This window comes from Dendrobates tinctorius, unplaced genomic scaffold (genome assembly GCF_039654945.1).
Source record: "Dendrobates tinctorius isolate UK_male_01 unplaced genomic scaffold, ASM3965494v1 ptg000012l, whole genome shotgun sequence".
In the NCBI taxonomy this organism is placed as follows: domain Eukaryota; kingdom Metazoa; phylum Chordata; class Amphibia; order Anura; family Dendrobatidae; genus Dendrobates; species Dendrobates tinctorius.
The window spans coordinates 10,376,457-10,399,062 of NW_027361680.1; the positions used below are offsets into that span (position 1 = coordinate 10,376,457).

Sequence of the window (22,606 nt, forward strand, 5' to 3'; positions counted from 1 at the left end):
CGCAGTCAATAGGACCCGCCATTTGGCTGTCAGAATACCAAAGGTACATTCAACCATTCTTCTTGCTCTTGTGAGGCGGTAATTAAAAATGCGTTTTGTTCTTGTCAATCCTCTGCTAGAGTACGGTTTCAAAAGGTGTTCTGACAGCTGGAAGGCTTCATCCCCTACACAGACAAATGGCATAGGTGGACCAGATGTTTGCGGCAGCGGTCTAGGGGGTGGGAACTGGAAGGTGTTTCCATACAGTTTACTCCCCATGGCAGACAGTTTGAAAACTTGAGAGTCATTGGAGCGGCCATAGGCCCCAATATCAACAGCAATAATTTTGTATTCCGCGTCAGCGATGGCCATGAGGACAATTGAAAAATATTTCTTGTAATTGAAATATTCCGATCCCGATCCGGCTGGCTTTACAATGCGGATATGTTCCCCGTCCACAGCGCCCAAGCAGTCGGGAAACTGACATATCTGTTGAAACTTTTCTGAAATTTCAATCCACCTCTCTGTTGTGGGCTCTGGTAAAAACTCTTCAGCTAAGGAGTCCCACAGTGCACGGCATGTGTACTTCACTATTCCAGATATGGTGGAAATCCCGAGTCTGTACTGGAAATGCAGTGACGAAAGGGATTCTCCAGTAGCAAGAAATCTGTGGGGAATTAAAAAACAATCAATTAGTTTTAAATCACAGCATTACATACCAAAACTCAGCTATAACACTTGGAGATACAAACTACCACCAACAAGATTGCAGTGAAAGTGTGCTCTGATGCGAGCACATCCAATAAATGTGGCTTACCTTAAAGTCACCATCAGACGCTCTGCGGGTGAAACAGAAGCGGCAATAGGTGTCCGCTTTTCTTATGAGGTGTGCAATGCGCTCCACCAAGTAATCAAAATTCTCCATTTTCATCCGAACTTATCCAAAAAATTTATCCGGGTTTCGTCGAAGGTCCATGCAGAGTGTAGAATAGACCCCACGCGTCATTCTCTTGGCTGTGATGGTGTGGATCCACAAATGTCGTCTACGATGCCTGATGCACTGCTGTCTCGCTCTCTCCTTCTCCAGAACAATCACCCTCAAACGATTCGCCTCCGCTGTAAAATCCGCCAAATTCTTCAAAATATTTCCAATGACAACATCCATCTTCGCCAGTAACTTGCTCTTCTCTCCAACCTGCACTTTCTCCTCTACAACCTGTCAAAGAAGGGCTGTAGGAACACGCTATATATAGTTTTCCAGTAGCCAATCCCGTTCGGAAGGCCACAAGGGGTGTTTTTAAAAACCGGATCCGGGGTAATCCGTCGAAAAACGGATGAACCGGATGAGACGGATCCGGTTTTGTCTGTCAAGAACAAGACGGATCCGGCAGAAAACCGGATCCGTCACATCCGGTTTTACAAAACATTTGCCGGATCTGGCGTTCCGGCACGACGCCGGATCGCGCCTGATGCCGAAAACCTGATGTGTGAAAGTAGCCTTATATAACCGCACTTATATTTTCCTTTCAGTATTAACCCTTCATTCAACATATTATACTTTTACTTTCCCTATATTTCAGGCAGATGATCATATACTAATTAAATGTATGTACTCCTATGTGGATTTGATCCTGCACAGCAGACCCATGCTCTGCACTCAGGAAACTTTTCTGTTCTCTCAGCCAAAGGCTCCACATCTCCAGAGCTGTCAGTTCCTTTTCAAGGCACCAGCCTACTATTCCAATCATAGTAAAACACCGCCGATGTATCTCTTTATATGTTAGCAATATGATCATTCCCTTGCTGTAATGTTATAGCATGGACATCACACAATTATCAGATGCCAATACTACTCCAATCCTTAGCAGACAAATATGCAGAGCACCAAAATTATTTAAAGATGTCAGATATTTCATTTAAACCGTATGGTTGCAGAGTCTGCAACCTATGAATCCAGTAAATTTCCTTTCTTCTCAGAATGACACTCCTGTTCACAGTGTCTTCTGAAACATAATCAATTGGGGCCACTTTAATACATGGTTTCTTCCCATGTCTTATAGTGCAATGTTTTGATACTCCATGGAACATAAAACCTTCAATTATATTATGTCTGTGCGAATTCATGCGGTTATGCAGTTCTTGTGTGGTTTTACCCACATACTGTAAACCACATTCGCATTCTATCAGATATATCACAAAACTACTTTTACAATTCAGGGAAAACTTTATATCAAACACCTTATTCTGAATTGATCTGAATGTGGTCATATTATGCATAATCATGCCACAACACAGACACCGAGCGGTATTACATTTAAAGACTCCTGGTTTTTTGCATTGTTCATCCCTCATTTTTTCTTTTTTCAGGCGACTGGGGGCCAGTATATTTCTAAGAGTAGAGGATCTTTTAAAGGTTAGTCCTGGTTTATTCGGTAGCATACTCCCCAACACTGGATCATTAAGAACAGACCAATGATCCTGTAAAATATTCCTAATTTTTTGATTTTGTTTAGTAAAATTAGTTAAAAAGTTTAAGGAGAAACTATCACTCTCTTTCTTTTTTCTTAGGATTTACTAGGTCCATCTGTTCCAAACCTGCGCACTCATATGCTTTTTCTAGCAGTTTTTTTGGGTAGTTTTTCTCAATAAACCTATTTTTCAATTCCTTGGCTTGTGATACAAAATCTGACTATAAACTACAATTTTTCTTAATCCTTTTATACTGGTTCTTCGGGACATTGATTAACCATTTATAATAATGGCCACTATTAAAATCCAACTGACTATTTGCATCACACTTCTTAAAAAAAGTTTTAGTAAAAATCTTCCCTTCTGAATGGAAAATGGTTAGATCCAAATAATCTATACTCTCCATATTATATACCCATGAAAAGGTGAGACCCCAATCATTCCTCTGAATGCTCTCCAGAAATTGTTCTATGTTATTACATTTATTATCAAAGACTATGATTAGGTCATCATGTACCGTTTAAAAAATATAATATGCTCTGAAAAAATGGAATTTTCTATATAAATGAATTAAAAAATGGCCATAAATAGGTTAGCGAAAGTTGGCGCTTCTTTCGAACCCATTGCGGTTCCGACTTGTTGGTGATACAGTTTTCCCTGAAAGTCAAAAAAATTATTGTGCAGTATAAACTTCATGCTATCCATTAAAAAGGCTTTCTGATTCAATGGTAAACGGGCATCTTCTTTCACATATCTCCCAAAACAATACAATCCTAGATCATGTCTAATATTTGAATAGAGGGATGCAACATCTATAGTCAGAAACATGTATGAATCTTTCCACACTATCCTTCATCAAATGAATCAGCATTTATATAGAAAATTCCATTTTTTCAGAGCATATTATATTTTTTAAACGGTACATAGATGACCTAATGATAGCCTTTGATAATAAATGTAATAACATAGAACAATTTCTGGAGAGCATTCAGAGGAAGGATTGGGGTCTCACCTTTTCATGGGTATATAATATGGAGAGTATAGATTATTTGGATCTGACCATTTTCCATTCAGAAGGGAAGATTTTTACTAAAACTTTTTTTACGAAGTGTGATGCAAATAGTCTGTTAGATTTTAATAGTGGCCATTATTATAAATGGTTAATCAATGTCCCGAAGAACCAGTATAAAAGGATTAAGAAAAATTGTAGTTTAGAGTCAGATTTTGTATCACAAGCCAATGAATTGAAAAATAGGTTTATTGAGGAAAAACTACCCAAAAAAATTGCTAGAAAAAGCATATAATGAGTGCGCAGGTTTGGAACAGATGGACCTAGTAAATCCTAAGAAAAAAGAAAAAGAGAATGATAGTTTCTCCTTAAACTTTTTAACTAATTTTACTAAACAAAATGAAAAAATTAGGAATATTTTACAGGATCATTGGTCTGTTCTTCTTAATGATCCAGTGTTGGGGAGTATGCTACCGAATAAACCAGGACTAACCTTTAAAAGATCCTCTACTCTTAGAAATATACTGGCCCCCAGTCGCCTGAAAAAAGAAAAAATTAGGGATGAACAATGCAAAAAAACAGGAGTCTTTAAATGTAATACCGCTCGGTGTCTGTGTTGTGGCATGATTATGCATAATATGACCACATTCAGATCAATTCAGAATAAGGTGTTTGATATAAAGTTTTCCCTGAATTGTAAAAGTAGTTTTGTGATATATCTGATAGAATGCGAATGTGGTTTACAGTATGTGGGTAAAACCACACAAGAACTGCATAACCGCATGAATTCGCACAGACATAATATAATTGAAGGTTTTATGTTCCATGGAGTATCAAAACATTGCACTATAAGACATGGGAAGAAACCATGTATTAAAGTGGCCCCAATTGATTATGCTTCAGAAGACACTGAACAGGAGTGTCATTCTGAGAAGAAAGGAAATTTACTGGATTCATAGGTTGCAGACTCTGCAACCATACGGTTTAAATGAAATATCTGACATCTTTAAATAATTTTGGTGCTCTGCATATTTGTCTGCTAAGGATTGGAGTAGTATTGGCATCTGATAATTGTGTGATGTCCATGCTATAACATTACAGCAAGGGAATGATCATATCGCTAACATATAAAGAGATACAATCGGCGGTATTTTATTATGATTGGAATAGTTGGCTGGTGCCTTGAAAAGGAACTGACAGCTCTGGAGATGTGGAGCCTTTGGCTGAGAGAACAGAAAAGTTTCTTGAGTGCAGAGCATGGGTCTGCTGTGCAGGATCAAATCCGCATAGGAGTACATACATTAATTAGTATATGATCATCTGCCTGAAATATAGGGAAAGTAAAAAAGTATAATATGTTGAATGAAGGGTTAATACTGAAAGGAAAATATAAGTGCGGTTATATAAGAGATTTGTGAATGTTCTGCTAATTGATATGATGTACCAAGAAATTTAGATTTTTATTGAGTATAATCATAATTTTATTATAATGTTTTACATTTTTTCTAGTGTGAAGTTTTACATGTGTGTTTTTATAGAAGTGTGTTTTATAGATGAATTTTAGTGATTTTTGTGATTTTACATTATGTTGATAGTTATGTGTGAAATTTTTTTGTTTTCAAGTGCAATGAGCATTTACCTCACTTCCTTGGGGAGTTAGTATATAAGGAGAATGGAATGTGATGCCAGTGTAACTTTGCTCCTGAGGAAGTGTACAGTGTGTACACGAAACGCGTAGCGTTTATGGAATAAAAAGAAAGTTATAATCACTGCTTGGTCCTTGGATTAACTCCTTGTGAACTTTGGACTGGAACAGCGCGATCCTGAAAGCCGGACTTCTCTCCTTCCTATATATGCAATTCTAATGACCGGCTGATTGCTGCAGTTCATCGGATCCTACCCATTTGTGCTTATGGTTGTTGTGTTCCACACAACTGAACCAGGTGAGTGGATCCATATCTGTGAAACGTTTATATCATTGGATAAGACCCTATTGTGCGCTTCTGTCTCCCCCTTTTTTTACTGTTGAGGGCAGAGCAGAGTCCTGCAGTGTGCAGGCGCCAGGAGAGGCCTGGCGCCTGTGCACTGCAGTATTCTGCTCTGCCCTCAACAAGACCAAGACCAGACCGCCCCCCAGTGAGTATAATAAAAATGTTTTCTTATCTATCAGGTTACAAAGGGGGCTTATCTACAGCATTACAGAATTATGTAGATAAGCCCCTGATGTCGGTGCCGGCAGCTCATAGTTGAAAAATGGGGTGACATTCCTTTTAATAGGGTCGATATCAACTTTTAAGCTTGCTACTTCTAATAGGCAGCACTAAAGTTCTAGTCCTCTCCCTCCCTGAAGAGACAATTCGCAAACATGGGGCTAAAACAATATTTTACTGGGGGGAAAAAAGTTGTATTATCAGACCCAAATGTTATAAAGTTCCGTGAAGCACCTGTGGTTTCAAAATGCTCAACACACCCATAGTTTAATTCATTGAGTGGTCTAGTTTCCAAATTGTGGTCATCTGAGGAGGTTTTCTGCTGCCTTGTATGCTCAGGGGCTCTGAAAACATGGTGTCCCCAGTCTACTACAGGCAAATGTATAATCTAAATACCAAATAGCGCCCGGCAGTGTACCCAAACAGCAGTTTTTAACCTCGGATGGAAAAAGGCCACATTTAGAAGAAATTGAACAACAAGGGTTCACTTTCTATTACCCCTTTTGAAAGGTTAACATTTAAATCAGCAGTTTAGAGTTTGCAGGGTGCAGTTTAACCCCTTACTGACCGAGCAAATTTTGACCTTAATGACAGGGCAAATTTTACAATTCTGACCACTGGCACTTTATGTGGTAACTCTGAACCGCTTCAATGGATCCCACTGATTCGGCGATAGATTTTTTATGTGACATATTACGCTTTTTGACAGTGGTACAATGTGTTTGATATGACTTATTTGCTATAATATCGCAATTTGCCGAAAGTTTTTTTTGGGGGGGGAAAAAATTTGCCAATACCCTTAACATATTCATGACATGGACTGTATATACAGCGCTGGCAAAAAATTAAGAGACCACTACAAAATTTTCAGTTGGTCTTTTTCTCTTTATAGGTATATTTGAGTAAAAATGTAAATTTCTCTTTTATTCTATAAAATACTGACAACATGCCTACGAATTTCCAAGCACTAAATTTTGTATTTATTTTCAGAAAACTAAAAGTGGTGAAAAAAAAAAAAAAATGCAGTGCTTGCAGACCTCAAATAATGCTAAGAAAACAAGCTCATAATCATTTAGAAACAACAATACTAATGATTTTTTAACTCTTCCTGAGTTAAAACATCAATATTTTGTGGAATATGCACGATTTTTAATCACAGCTTTCGTGTGTTTTGGCATGCTTTCCACCAGTCTTTCACACTGCTTTTGGGTGACCTTATGCCACTCCTGGTACAAAAATTTAAGCAGTTCTTTGTTTGATGGCTTGTGACAATCCATCTTCCCTCTTGATTACATTCCAGAGGTTTTCAATTGGGATCAGATCTGGAGATTGGGCTAGCCATGACAGGGATTTGATGTGGTGGTCCTTCATCCACACATTGATGGACCTAGCTGTGTGGCATGGCGCATTGTCCTGATGGAAAAACCAGTCCTCAGTTGGGGGAACATTGCCTGGGCAGAAGGAATCAACTGTTTTTCCAGGATAACCTTGTATGCGGCTTGATTCATACATCCATCGCAAAGATTAACCTGCTCAATTCCAGCCTTGCTGAAGCATGCCCAAACCACCGATCCGCCAGCAAATTTCACAGTGGGTGCAAGAAGACACTGTGGCTTGTACGCCTCTCCAGTTCTCCGTCTAACCATTAGACAACCAGGTGCTGGGCAAAGTGGAAAATTAGACTCCGAGAAGATTACCCAAGGCTAGTTTCACATTTGCGCTTTTGAGCGCAGCGACGGCCTGCGCACGGCCGCCGCTAAGCCCCGCCCGCGCCTCCGCCGGTAGCTCCGCCTACCGGCGCATGACGCTGCATGCGTCCCCTATCTATATCACTGGGGGCGCAGGCCATGTGCAGTATGCGTTTGGCGGCGCATGCGTCCTTTTCACAGTGCGCCGAGCGCAACCAAACTGCAGCAGGTTGCGTTTGGCCCTGGTGGGCGCACCGTCAAAAGGACGCATGTGCCACCAAACGCATACTGCGCACGGCCTGCGCCCCCAGTGATAAAGATAGGGGAAGCAGGCAGCGTCATGCGCCGGTAGGCGGAGCTATCGGCGGAGGCGCGGAAGGGGGCGGGGTTTAGCGGCGGCAGTGCGCAGGCCATCGCTGCGCTCAAAAGCGCAAATGTGAAACTAGCCTTACTCCAGTCCTCTATAGTCCAATCCTTATGGTCTTTGGCAAACTTCAGCCTTGCTCTCCTTTGCTTCTCATTGATGAAAGGCTTTTTCTAGCTTTACATGACTAGAGCCCTGCCTCTAGGAGCCTGTTAGTGCATGGCAAGAACCTTTCCTTCACCCCAGCTGCCATTTGCCATTCCTTTTCTAGGTCACTTGCTGTCTTCCTGCGGTTGCTGAGTGACATTCCAATAAGATGATGGTAATCCCAGTCAGTGGAAAGTCGTTTTCGCCATCTGCCGGTCTGTAGCTTTGTTGTCCCCAATGTCTGCAGCTTGACCTTTTTGTAATGGACTGCAGTCTTTGAAATTTTAAGGATGGAGTCAACATGACGCTCTCTATCCCTCTGCTAATAAAGCCAGAATTGAGCCCTTCTTTTTTCTCACTCAAGACTTTTCTTTTCAACTCCTTTGGAATGAAAAAATAACTATTAACCATGCCAATTACTTTTGGGATATTACTAGCACTTGTTTAGCCATCCAGCTTGTCCTATTGCAAGAGGATTGTGAACACAGCAACAGTGCTTTTTTTTATACTTTCCTTCATTAAATAAGATTTGGTTCAGGTGATCACCTAATTAGAAGCAAATTAAGTAGAATGAGGTGTTTGAATTCAACTGACACTGGAATGGAATGGCTGTTAGACATGTAGAGAAGCTGATTTTATAAAACTGTGTAGTGGTCTTAGTTTTTGCCAGAGCTGTATATACGGCGCTGCAGGAGGTGTGTTCCCACAAAACATAGAAAATGTATGGTGCCGCTACTTCCGGTCACCTCGTTACATCGTGTGGTGACCCTGTTAAGATGGCTGCAGTCAAGCAGGCCATGACTGAAAAGTATGACCCCTGAAGAAAGCAGTGCCAAAAACGCATGTTGGGACTGACACCAGTTATACAGGCACATTCTGGTATGGGTTCTTTTTTGCACTTGATTATAAATACTAAAACATAATTATATGATATTCATGTTACATGGCACTAAGCATTTTATCTTCTGATAGGCAATGAATCATTACTATAGTTATGCACTGTGTTCAATACCCTGATCCACATGTCTATACATGTAATGTATGACATGTTGCACTCATTTTTTCACCTATTATACTACTTGGTATATTATAAACATGCATGTACTTAAATGCACAATGATGTAATTACATAATGTGATATGTCCAATTACTGCAAATTATTTGCACCACATATCGTACTAGATTGCCTTTATTTATCTTCTGTTATGTAATCTGTTTGCCAATTTTGTATCATGCGTCATATGTTATATCCCAGTCTTTGATGCCATCATGTGCCTTCAACGGCCGCAGGTGTATTGCAGTCCTGCCCGGGGTTAACCTGTTAGATTGACAGCGACACTTAACATGTGCAAACAGGGTGCGCATTGTTCCACGCGTTCATTGGTGCACCAGTGACGTGATCACAGGGCACCGATGGGTTATCATGATAGCTGGGGGTCTGCGAATTACCCCCGTGCCCGTCATTACAATCCTGTGAAAGCCAGCCCATGGCTGGTATTCATAGGACATTGACTTTCTCTGTACATTGTAGTGATGTTGCACTATGTATAGAACAAATGATCAGAGGATTGCAGCTTCAAGTCCTTTAAGGCAGGGTTCCCCAACTCCAGTCCTCATTCCCACCAACAGATCATGCTTTCAGGATTTCATTATTGCACAGGTGATAATTGTTTCACCTGTGCAATACAAAGGAAATCCTGAAAACATGATCTGTTGGTGGGCCTTGAGGACTGGAGTTGGGGAACCCTGCTTTAAGGAGACTATTAAATACAGTAAAAAGTGAGGGGGAAAAAGTTCAAATAACTCCCATTTGACACATTAAAAATAAAAAACATTTGATATTGCTGCATTACTAAGAGTCCGTTCTAGTAAAAAAAAATAAAAATACCGTAATCCAAATCTGTAAACGACGTAACGATGGGGGGGGACCTTTTTTTGGCAGCCGCAACACTGCATTAAAAGGCAATCAAAAACATTGCATCTACTCCAAAATGGTGTCAGAAAAAAAGTTAGCTAAGGTTACAAAATAATAAGCCCTCACAGAGTACAGATCCAGAAAAATTAGATTGTTACAGGTCTCGGAAAACGGTGATAAAAGCAGTATCTTTATTTTAAAGAAATTTTAGAATTATGCATGTTTGGTATCTGTGCACTTGTACTGACCTGGAAAATCATATTGCCAGTTTTGCCACAGGAAAAAAAAAAAAATTTGTGAAATTGTATTTTTTTTTTTTTTGCAATTTCAGTTCTCCATTTTCCACTACACTGTGGTAGAATGACTAGTGTCAATCAAAAGCACAACTCGTCCCATAAAAAAAAAAAAAAAAAAAAAAAAAATAAGCCCTTAACTGAAAAAGGAAAAAAAAAAAAAAGTTATGGCTCTTGGAAAAAGGGTGGGGCAGGGAAAGCAAAACACTGAAAACTGCCATGTCATAAAGGAGTTAAAACATGTATTTTTTTAATTTTACTCAAGTTGTTGATCTAATAAAAGTGCTTTTGAATGCCATTCAGCTGCTGCTGTAGATCCCATCCTCGCTAGTCCAGTGTCAGGATTTCCTTACACACTGGTATAGATACAAATACTATTGGTCCTTTTTTGATCATGGCTAAGTATGCAATATGCATTCGAGCAGTCATGTGCCATCTGGCTTCTCATGCACTCTATGCAGAGGACATGGTTAGTCAGCAGTGTGCAAATCACTGGAGCTTGGAGAATGGAATACTGACTGTGCAAACTGGAGTTCAGAAAACAACCTATGGACACGTTCACACATGCAGTATTACCTCAGTATCTGTAAGCCAAAACCAGGAGTGGGTGAGAAATACAGAAGTGGGGACGTGATTGATTGTAAGACAAAATCAAAAGTGGAACAAACACGGATATAAAATATTGACCAAATACTGAACGTGGCCATAATAATAATAATAATAATAATAATAATAATAATCTTTATTTATATAGCGCCAACATATTCTGCAGCGCTTTACAGTTTAACAGTTTCAAAACACAAGTCATAAGTAACAACGTTAACAATACAATAATTGAAGCAAAATAAGACGAAATGAGATGACCCTGCTCGTGAGAGCTTACAATCTACAATGAGGTGGGGGAGATACAAAGTACAGGTGTGTATTTACAATTGTGTATTTACAATGAAGGTTCAGCCATCTTGAGGGAGTGAAGGATAGATGGAGATAGTGAATGGGCTACGCACGCACACTTACAGAGAATTACTTTGATCAGTGAACGCGATAGGCCTCTCTGAACAAGTGTGTTTTGAGGGAGCACCTAAAACTATGCAAATTGTGGATAGTCCTGATTTCTTGGGGTAGAGCATTCCAGAGGATAGGAGCGGCACGGGAGAAGTCTTGGAGTCGGGAGTGGGAGGTACGGATTAGTGCAGAGGTTAGTCGAAAGTCGTTTGCTGAGCGCAGCGATCGGCTAGGCCGATAGACAGAAATGAGGGAAGAAATGTAAGGGGGTGCTGCACTGTGGAGAGCTTTGTGGGTGAGAACAAGTACTTTGAATTGGATCCTATAATGAATGGGCAGCCAATGTAAGGACTGGCGAAGAGCGGATGCGTCCGAGTACCGATTAGCCAGATGGACGATCCTGGCCGCTGCATTAAGTATGGACTGGAGGGGGGATAGTCGAGTGACGGGGAGGCCAATTAATAGAGCATTGCAGTAATCCAGGCGGGAGTGGATCAATGCAACAGTGAGGGTTTTTGTTGTTTCCATAGTGAGAAAAGGGCGGATTCTAGAGATGTTCTTTAGGTGTAAGCGGCAAGAGCGGGCAAGAGATTGTATATGGGATGTGAAGGAGAGATTGGTGTCAAACAAAACACCCAGACAGCGTGCCTGCTGCCGGGGTGTTATTGTAGTACCATCCACGGAGAGGGAAATGTCAGATTTAGGGAGGTTAGTAGACGGCGGGAGCAGAAGAAGTTCAGTTTTAGAGAGGTTGAGTTTCAGATGGAGAGAGAGTGGACATGATGTTGGAGACTGCGGACAGACAGTCACTGGCGTTCTGTAGTACAGCGGGGGTGAGGTCGGGGGAAGATGTGTATAGTTGTGTGTCATCAGCATAAAGATGGTACTGAAAGCCAAATCTGCTGATGGTCTGTCCAATTGGGGCTGTGTAGAGAGAGAAAAGAAGGGGACCAAGGACTGAGCCCTGAGGTACCCCAACAGCAAGAGGAAGAGAAGATGACGTGGAGCCAGAGAACAAAACACTGAAGGAGCGGTCAGAGAGATAGGAAGAGAACCAGGAGAGAGCAGTGTCCTTAATGCCTAGTGATTGGAGCCTAGAGAGTAGGAGATGGTGGTCAACAGTATCGAAAGCTGCAGATAGGTCAAGAAGAATGAGCAGAGAGTGGTCACCGTTACGTTTTGCTGTCAGAAGGTCATTGGTCACTTTGATGAGTGCAGTTTCAGTCGAATGTAAGGGGCGGAAGCCAGACTGTGAAGGGTCTAGAAGGGAGTGAGAGGAGAGGTAACGGGTAAGGCGGGAGTAAACTAGGCGTTCCAAAAGTTTAGAGATGAAGGGGAGATTGGAGACTGGTCTGTGGTTGTTTGTGCAGGATGGGTCGAGAGCAGGTTTCTTTAGTAATGGAGTAACAATGGCGTGTTTGAAGGAGGATGGGAAAATGCCCGAGGAGAGGGAGAGATTAAAGATTGTAGTTAGGTGGGCTGTGACGACTGGAGGAGATGTGAGGGCATGGGGTCGGTAGTGCATGTAGTCGGACGAGAAAAAGAGCGGAGTCTGGAGACTTCTTCTGTGATGGGATCAAATGTGGAAAGTGAGCCAGGGGAGATGCAGGAAGGGATGGGAGTCACAGCACTTGGTGGTTGGGAGCAGATTTCTTGACGGATATTATCTATTTTTTCTGTAAAGTGGGAGGCCAGGTCATCAGCACAAATGTCTGTGATAGGGGCTTGTGCTTTAGGCCTGAGGAGGGAGTGAAAAGTGTCAAAAAGTTTCTTGGGGTTGTTGGCTAGTGAGGAGATCAGGGTGGTGAAGTAGGTCTGCTTGGCGAGGTGAAGGGCAGCGTTATAGGTTCTTAACATAAATTTGAAGTGGATGAAGTCTTCTGGTGTGTGGGTTTTTCTCCATAGGCGTTCAGCACTCCTGGAGCATCGCTGGAGAAGTTGAGTTTGCGATGTGAGCCAGGGCTGTTTTACTCTGTGTTTGGAGGTTCTGAGGGTGAGGGGAGCTACTTGGTCAAGGGTGCTTCTAAGAGTGTCATTGTAGTGATGAACAGCCAGATTAGGACAGGAAAGAGAGGAGATTGGGGACAGTGATGAGTGTAGGGAATCTGAAAGTGTCTGAGGGTTAATGGCTTGTAGATTTCTGAATGTGTGATAGGTAGGAGTGTGCTGGGGTGCATGAGGATTTGTGAGCGTGAAGGAGAGAATGTTGTGGTCAGAGAGTGGAAGCGGTGAGTTATTTAGGTGGGAGATTGAACAGAGCCGGCAGAAGACCAGATCAAGGGTGTTACCGTCCTTATGTGTCTCAGAGATTGAATGCTGTGAGAGGCCTAGAGAGGTGGTTAGTGATAGAAGCTGGGATGCAGATGTGGAAGTAGGGCTGTTAATGGGGATGTTGAAGTCTCCCAGGATGAGGGTTGGTAGTTCTAAGGACATGAAGTGCGGCAGCCAGGCTGAAAAGTGGTCAAGGAAGTGGGTGGGTGAGCCTGGGGGCCGGTATATGACCGCTACCCTGAGGGAGAGGGGACGGAAGAGCCTGATGGTGTGGACCTCAAAAGAAGGGAATAAGAGTGATGGAACTGGGGGGATGACCTGGAAAGTGCATTGTGGGGACAGGAGTATGCCGACTCCACCACCATGTCTGTTTGTGGATCTCGGGAAGTGAGAGAATTGTAAGCCACCGTAGGAAATGGCAGCAGGAGAGACAGTGTCAGAATCCTGAATCCAGGTTTCAGTGAGGGCCAACAGATTAAGAGAGTTGTTCAGAAAATAGTGGTGTAGGAAAGGAAGCTTGTTACAAGCAGACCGTGGATTCCAGAGGGCACAATTAAAAGATGTAGATGAGGGAGAGCAAGTAATGTTAATAAGATTATTATGGTTTCGATATGAGGTAGGGTAGGGGTTGAGGTTGGGGGATGGTGGACCAGGGTTGGGGGAGATGTCCCCTGAAATCCAGGGCTGTGGAGTCGGAGTCGGAGTCGTGGAGTCGGTGCTCATTTTGGTGGAGTCGGAGTTGGAGTCGGTATAAAATGGACCGACTCCGACTCCTAAAATATATAATAAATTGGGTACAGTAATTCAATGCAGGATGTGCTGAATATTTTTTCATAGGAGTTTGGGAAAGTTATGAAATGTCCTATAAATGGCTGTTATATTCCTGATCTAAGGCTACATTCACACACAGCGTTTTTCCTGTGTTTTTTGAGGATACGTTTTTCAGCTGCAAAAGTTGATCATCTTTTTAAAAAACTGCATCACCTGAAAGGTTTTTGAGCTCATAGATAATGTTACTCAATAGCAAAAGCAGATTAGAAATCTGCTCTATCTATCCATTTATCCATATCTGTCTATCCATATCGTATCTGTACCAAAAAGAATGAAAACCGGGTAGTACACCAATATATATTCTGTTCTATCTAAATATCTTGATTATTGGATCATAAAAATGATTAAATGTCTGAGGTTCACATTGTACTACAATAAATTTTTCACTTAAATATAAGCAATATGTGTGGGAGTCGGAGTCGGAGTCGTGGAGTCGGAGTTGGAGTCGGTGTAAGGGAAATTGAGGAGTCGGAGTCGCAGGTTTGGCTTACCGACTCCACAGCCCTGCTGAAATCAGTAGGAGTAGGAAGATAAAGAGCAAATAGTTATTGGAATTGTAAGTGTTTTTTTTCTGTGATGTGGTTGGGCAAGATGGGCTGAGGTTTCTCAGGCCTTAAAGGGAATCGGTCACCCCTTTTTTGAGATATCATATAATGATATCATTCAATTGTGTGTCACATAAGGATTCTCTTAGTACTTTTGCTTCCCCCTGACCCCGCACCTTTCATGCATAAATACCTTGTTTATATCGGTTCCGATGTATGTAAACTGCCACGGTCCGGTCCGATGGGCGGGGCTTATTCAACTGCTCCCCCCCTCCCTGTCTTGCTCTACACAAGAAGAAATGCATAGAGCAAGACAGGGAGGGGACAACTACATAATGTGCCAAGTTCAAACAAGTACATGAAAAAAAAAAAAAAAACACACAAAACTTTGGTTCCCCACCCCCGTGACCTCAGTCCACCAGGTTTTTCTCTTCCCATTTGCTATCAATCATGTGCATTCAGTGTGTGTACTAAACTACTTACCCATTAGTGACTTTGGCAGTTTGTAGAGCGGGTCTGGTCCACTGCCTGCATCATGTGACTTGCCTCACTTTCGTGCCAGATCAGATGAGCCCCATTCTGGCTTCATGCTAGTCACAACTGCAGTCATGTGGTCCATGAAAGGACTGCATGTAAGTATTTGCATGCACACACTGGACCTACATTAATGATAGCAAACTAAGTGGAAAAAAAAGTGATACTTTAAATATCTTCACAGGAATGAAATACAATGCAAGGACAGACACCGAAGGATATGGAACAAATTCTTTGGTAACACCAAGAATAACTGAGAAAGGGAATCTGTAAGCAGGATTTCACCCCACAAAATAGCTATGCGTACATGAAGGGCTTTCAAAAGTCAAATCCAGCAATAACTTTACAAGGCCAGTCCATTCCTTTACCATTGAGAAATCTTACAAATTGATATGCAAATAAGGCTGAAGAACTATTTGTAGATCTGGAGTGACAGAGGCTTAAGATCTAGTCCCCACGTCCTCCTGCTTGACTGACTGCTCCTTTACTTGAAGTTTCACAGCATAGAAGGCTACCAATCAAGATGGAGGAGCAAAGGAGTCTGTACTAGGTGAGCAACAGAGCTGGACTAACAGGCTTCAGATCTACAAATAGTTCAATTTAATTTGTAGATATGAAGCCTCTCATACTCGCCCTGTTTCCATTTAGTACAGAGCCACTTCTCCAGCTTGACCGGCAGCCTTTATACAGTGTTACTTCAGGCAAAGAAGCAGTTAGTCAAGCAGGAGGATGTGGTGCTGGGTGGGGAATAGAGCTGGAGTGACAGTGTCAAGTTTGTCAGAGGCCACAAGCTCAGACTTCACACATGTCACTGTCTATCAGATTCTATAGAAACCCCCGACTTTCACCCTTTAACCAGTCTTACAACAGGGTCCAGGGTATTGCTTCCATGGAAGTGCTGCCATCCAGAGGTGTAACCGTGATATTAGTGCGAAGCCGCTCAAAAACCAGGACAGGGGTTACAGCAGCATGTTCAGACACTGATGTCACAGGTTTCACCATAATTTGCATAGCAATTAAAATGCCTATTTCTCAGTAATGGAAGACCTGACTGATCCAGTAAAGGTATTACTGGGCTAGTATTTAAAACCGCCACATGCACAAATAGTTTGTGGTATGAAATCCTGCTTACAACTTTTTCTATTCTCTTAAAAAGGGAATCTGTTTTCTTCCAAAAACCACCACTCAATTGCTGGCAACGTCTAGCAATACAGCGCAGATTCATTGAATCAGAAATATTACCAACCCTGTCAGATTGGGTGTAATTTAAACTTTTACAATTCAAATGTGACAACCATGTTACCTTCCTGGGATATTAAAGCGAGCATTCCAATTTCAGCAAGTGCAGAAAAGTTAGAAAGGTCCATTATAATTTCTAGGTCAATTTTGGCTTACAGAAACTCATTTTGCCAGGAATGCTCAGCAGCAGTTTAAGCTTTTGCAAGTTTTTGGGAGGTCTCCACCCCACTCGTGGGCCATGCACATATAAAGTCGTCTTACACAGCGTGTGCACATCAGGCAATACCTTTCTGAATCCTGCTCATACAGGTACCGTTCACATTTTCCGATTTTAAATACACTGGATAGGACTGCTCTGAGATGGGTGTACCTTGACGTTTGGTAGAGCGGCTTAGTATACATTTTTTGCAAAAACATATCAACTAAATACCCTGTTTTGTTATCTTTTTACTAACACTTGCTGTTTATTGTTAGTTTTTTTTTTGTTTGTTTGTTTTTTTACAGCAGAGTAATTTTCATGCTTGTTGCACTGTGTTTGTGTTTTAGTCTCTTGGTGGTGTGAACACTGTCCTACCGACTTGTTCACTGTATGTGCATGGCCCATGCGTTTTTATTGTTCCAGAGATGTTGACGCTGGGTGTCCAGATCTTGAATGACAGTGTTATAACTCATTAGTCCTCCAGCCAGTTAGCAGAAGTTAAAAAAAAAAAAAAAAAATGCAATTCTCATGCTTTCCTTTGATGTCCGAGATTCTGCAAAAAGGAAGTCTGACCAAAGCAGCACACTAATGGCCGCTGTTTGGCTGCAGTGCTCTCAGGCGAGCCTTGGGAGAGCCGATTCTGACCTTCCTGCAATGGCGCCAAATAAGTAGGGGAGTAACTTACTTTTATTTTACACTAGATGGTGGCCCGATTCCAACGCATCGGGTATTCTAGAATATATATGCAGTTTATTTTTGAAGATTTAATAATAATGCAATAATGCACCCCCCAATCCTGATATGTATGGTTCTCTCACCCCCAATCCTGATATGCATGCTACCCCTCAACCCCCTATCCTGGTATGCATGGTCCCCTGACCCCCCCAATCCTGGAATGCATGGTCCCCTCACCCCCCAATCCTGGTATGCATGGTCCCCTCACCCCCCTTTCCGTGTAGCCGCGACCAATCAGCGTTGCGGCCCTCTGTCCGCGACCAATCAGCAACGCGGCCCTGTACAAAAAAAAAAAAAGTTACTCACCTTCTGACGGCCTCCTGTCTTCTTTCCACACGCCCGGCCTCGCGTTCCCAGTAATGCTTTGCGGCTTAGACCGATGATGATGCTGGTCTTTTCTCGCTCTCGCCAGAGTGACGTCATTAGCAGTCTAAGCCGCAAAGCATTACTGGGAACGTGAGGCGGGGCGCGTGGAGAGAAGACAGGAGGCCGTCGGAAGGTGAGAACAACTTTTTTTTTTATTTTAGTTCTCTTTTTACAGATTAAGGCCTGCGCCTGCCGCTGATTGGTCGCGGCCGCGACAATCAGCGGCAGGTGCAGCTTACAGTTACAAACAGCTGCGCCCGCGATTTCGGTTACAGACACGATAAGGTGTTATATATATATATGTGTAAGTACAGTATTAAAGGGAACCGGTCATGAAAATGCAATCCACTCTACAGACACCATGTTATAAAACAGGGGGAGCGGAGAAGATTGATATATGATTTGTGAGAACACATTTAGAATAACCTGTGTTTTCATCATTTAAACCTTGGCCCTTTCTGGGATTTTCAGTGCTTGATAGCTTTTCTGTATACAAGTCTGCATATGGAAACAGCCATCAGTCACCGATACGACCGCCCAAGAGCAGATGTTTAAATGATTTAAACAAAAGTTTCTCACAAAATTATTCATCAACGAGATGGTGGCCCGATTCTAACGCATCGGGTATTCTAGTCTCTCTCTTTGATCTCCCGACGGAGGCGTGCGTCGTTCGAATGCGCCGATTGGTGACGCCTGGCCGGGCACCACCAATCAGCACCGTGTAATTTCCGTTACAGACAGAATTAAGGCCCCGTCATACACAGAGAGATCGCTGATTTTGTGATGCAACAGCGATATTGCTTTGTGTGGCACGCATCAGCGTCCGCCCCTCCCCCCGTATCAATGATCGTGCCATTTTTTGATCGTTGCTCTTCCATGTGGCAGCGGGAGAGCAAAGATCAGCGAGCTCCCAGCGCTGTAAGCAGATGCTGGGAGCTGGTATCCAAGGTAAATATCGGGTAGCTAAGTGAGCGCGTCGCTTAGTTACCCGCTGTGTACCTTGGATACCTGTGTGCTGGCGCCAGCACGCAGGTAACTAAGTGACGCGCTCACTTAGTTTCCTGATATTTACCTTGGATACCAGCGTCTTCGCTGGTCCTGATAGCTGGTGAAGCTGCCTGTTTGTCAGCTCACCAGCGATCATGTAGCGATGCACCAGCGATCCTGACAAGGTCGTATCGTTGTCGGGATAGCTGGTGCATCGTTTCGTGTAACTGGACACTTAGACGATTATATAGTAGAAGATGTGCTCAGCTGCCCATGTCCTGTAACAATCTGCCTGCAGATTGGACTGCATTTTCATTGAGATAGACAACGCCTTGAAAAGGGACCCTGAGAAATGGACAACCCCTTCAGTACACAAAGCATATTGGAAAATTGTAAGCAAATATTTGTTAAACAGTTTTTGAAATATAACTGGAAATACTACAAAAAGCTGCAGGAAAGTTACAACATAAAAAAAAATTGAAAACTAAACAATCAAAGGCTGTCACATAGGTCCATCAGCATTTGTTAAGTAACCGCTTCTGGTGAATCACTATGCAGGTTACCACCTAGATCGAGACTCTGGACACACATGCAAACACTTGTACAAGACAGCAAAGGCTTCCAATAGACCATTTCTACTTCATCCTAGAATTTTCACTGTGCAGTTTCTTAGTCATTGAAACTTTAGTGCTGATATGAAAAAAATAAACAGTTCAAGCAGAAAGTGTAAATCCAGAGAAGGGGATGGATACACAAACTGGATTGTTACCAACAATGAAGTTCAAAAGAAAAACTTGAGATTATAATACACACAATTCAAAATGGAAAATAAAGCCAGAGAAAAATGCATAGATGAAACCTAAGCTCATGAGTAACTTAATATAGTGTTATTTTGTAGACAGGGGGTTGCTACGCACAATAGAGATAAATGAGAACGAGGTTAAGGAGGTAGAAACATTTATAAACCTTTTTAAATTTGTCAAGGTTTTCCCAAGATGGGATTTATTTAGTAAATATAAGATTGCGGTGGTAGTACTGAGGGCGGGCAAACAGGGACAGCCCCATCACTAAAGTAGGAGCTCCAGATTCCAAGCTCCTGGCCTCCTGCACATGTATGCCAGGGAATTTATATGGAGCTGTATTTGATCTTCTGCCGCTACTTTCAAACTCAAAGGAAACAATGGAAAATAATAAATCAGTGCTAATCATGGGGTCATGCATATATAACCCATCTTGTGGCTATGTGATCTATATATTTAGAGAAATTTACAAGAACAAAGAAAATTGGAAAAAGCAAGTGGTATCAGGCCCAGTCACCCCAAGTTTGTCTTCTCAGCCTTTTTTTTTTTTTTTATAAATAAAAGAATAAAAAGGATTCAACTATGTTTAGTCACCATCCAGACAGATCAAAAGAAAACAAAATTGAATTCTCAGCATGTTCACAAATGTTTTCAGACATATACCTGTCCGACATATGCCAAAAGGGAGACTTTATGGCAGTTCTCTGGTCCATAAAATTGTATGGACAGTGTACAATACAAGTGTAAACATTGATCCGGTCACAGATTTACCACAGTATGGAAAAACATGGTGTGACATAAGCCTTATCTACATATTATGACTCTAAAATAAAGCATGTTAGAAAACAAATGAAGTTTATAAACATACAACATGCAGATATATTAAATCAAGTCTGTCACCCCTAAAATGTTGTTTAAGACTAACTAGAGAGTGCTATAGGGGATGTCATCCCCTATAAAATCATATTAGCACTGTACCTGGTACAGTCCTTGTTAAATGATATGCAAATGAAGAGGTTTAAGTGTGTGGCCATGAGCCAAGTGCACCCGGAGCGTGTGTGTGTGGCCATGAGCCAAGTGCACCCGGGGAGCGTGTGTGTGTGGCCATGAGCCAAGTGCACCCGGGGCGCGCGTGTGTGGCCATGAGCCAAGTGCACCCGGGGCGCGTGTGTGTGTGGCCATGAGCCAAGTGCACCCATGGCGCGTGTGTGTGTGGCCATGAGCCAAGTGCACCCATGGCGTGTGTGTGGCCATGAGCCAAGTGCACCCATGGCGCGTGTGTGTGTGGCCATGAGCCAAGTGCACCCATGGCGTGTGTGTGGCCATGAGCCAAGTGCACCCATGGCGTGTGTGTGTGGCCATGAGCCAAGTGCACCCATGGCGTGTGTGGCCATGAGCTGAATGTACTGTTAAACACCCTCATTTTGAGTGTTGGGCAGCGTTTACCCCTAGAGCGAACGCTATCTCACATAAAGACCCTTACATCACTGTGTAGTTAGTCCAGAAGGCATTTTGGGGGTGTCAGACACCTTTAGAGTTGCAGTTGCAAGAAATGCAAATGAGGAATCAAAGGAAGCAAATAGGGAAGCTTGTAGTATGGGAGAAAGAGGGAGTTCAATCTTGATATTAGGGGAAGAGATCAGCAAGATATAGTAAAATACTTTTCCTGCAGACATTGATACTACAGTGTTTTAACGCTACAAAACAATTTAAGATAAGGTGAAGAACAAAGTACGGTAATTTGATGGAGGAGTTTAGGAAAACAGAAAGGAAGACAAATTAACAAACGCACAAATTAGGAAGTTACATAAGCTTAGAATAATGAGATAAAATCAAGCCAAGCAGTTAAAGATAATCAAGGCCATAATAAGAACTGTAAGAGAAGTGTAAAAAAGAAAGACAGAATGGAGTGCAGCAGATGGCATTTAGCAATCTTTCAGGTTTAGGTAAAGACATGCACCTCAATTTTTCGCCCCTCAATCACCGTGCTGTGCAATTTCTCCCGGGCCCGGTCAGCATCCGCGCTAGTTTCAAAAGTTACAAAACCAAAACCCTGCGTGCAAAGGGGAGACATACATGCAAATCATTAGAGAAGGGAAGGGGAAGAATAGAGAGGGACAGGAGAGGTGAAAAAGAGTAAGGGGGCACAAGAAAACATCAGCCGCCAAAGAGCCAGAATTAAACTTAAATAAAAACTGGATAAAACACAGAACTTCAAAACTTCTTATTTGTTTTAAACTTTGCAACAGTGAAAGACCAGAAAACACAGAGCGCTAAACTGTCATGTTGATGCTCTTCAGACACATGCAATGTGAGGGGGGAAGTGACAGTGAATATACCTCCAAAGGAAAAAACAAAACAAAACGGAGAATCAAAAGATAAGGTGTTGGTCAAAAAAAAGAAAAAAAAAAAAAGCCATTTTCAAATCTGATTCCACATAGCTGAATGAGACTGAGCTAGCTTTCATATATTATAGGCATAGAAAACAAAACTGACGAATGGTGGGTTAACAGATGCCAACAAGAAATACCTTAAGACCTCAACTGGGAAGGAAGGATTGCAATGACCTGTTGGACACTTTTGCATGCTAGTATTTTGCATCAGTACTCGAGAGCCAAAACTAGAAATGGGTGAAAACTAGAAGTTTCAGCGTCATTTTGTAAGCCACCCCAGATGTGGAGATAATCCCTGAAGTAAGTTACAGCTATGACTGTTCACAACACTGCGAGTATACAAGAGAGCTTTTATTGATATTTAGGCCTTCAGAAGCTTGCTGCAGAAAAGTGAATATTGGCCATGTTTACTAATTTTTGCAGTAGGAGTTACAAGTTTCCACTCGCACTTCATGATTAAGGTTGTTCAACTACAGCCTTTTACTTTTAGAACTGGGATGACACAAAATGTAGAAAAAGAATAGTTCAATTTCAGGTAATAAAAATGGGCATTCTTTGCCAAGTTGTACAAGGTTCCCAGTTAAGGTCAGTCATCTGGACCAAGGCATGGGCACCATTAAGAGTATG

The 22,606-nt window shown here is 42.1% G+C and overlaps 1 protein-coding gene across 10 annotated transcripts in view; it reads right to left on the bottom strand.

The window, feature by feature from the left end:
* Positions 1-22,606, bottom strand: part of RBFOX2 (RNA binding fox-1 homolog 2) — a 346,684-nt gene that overhangs the window by 231,912 nt on the left and 92,166 nt on the right. For 9 of the 10 annotated variants that reach the window (XM_073557987.1, XM_073557984.1, XM_073557985.1 and 6 more), the window contains exon 5: positions 21,547-21,639. The exons of the other annotated variant lie outside the window; for it this stretch is intronic. In XM_073557987.1, the coding sequence (XP_073414088.1) occupies positions 21,547-21,639 (93 nt within the window). The remainder of the gene's footprint in view (positions 1-21,546; positions 21,640-22,606) is intronic. 10 annotated transcript variants of the gene reach the window in all.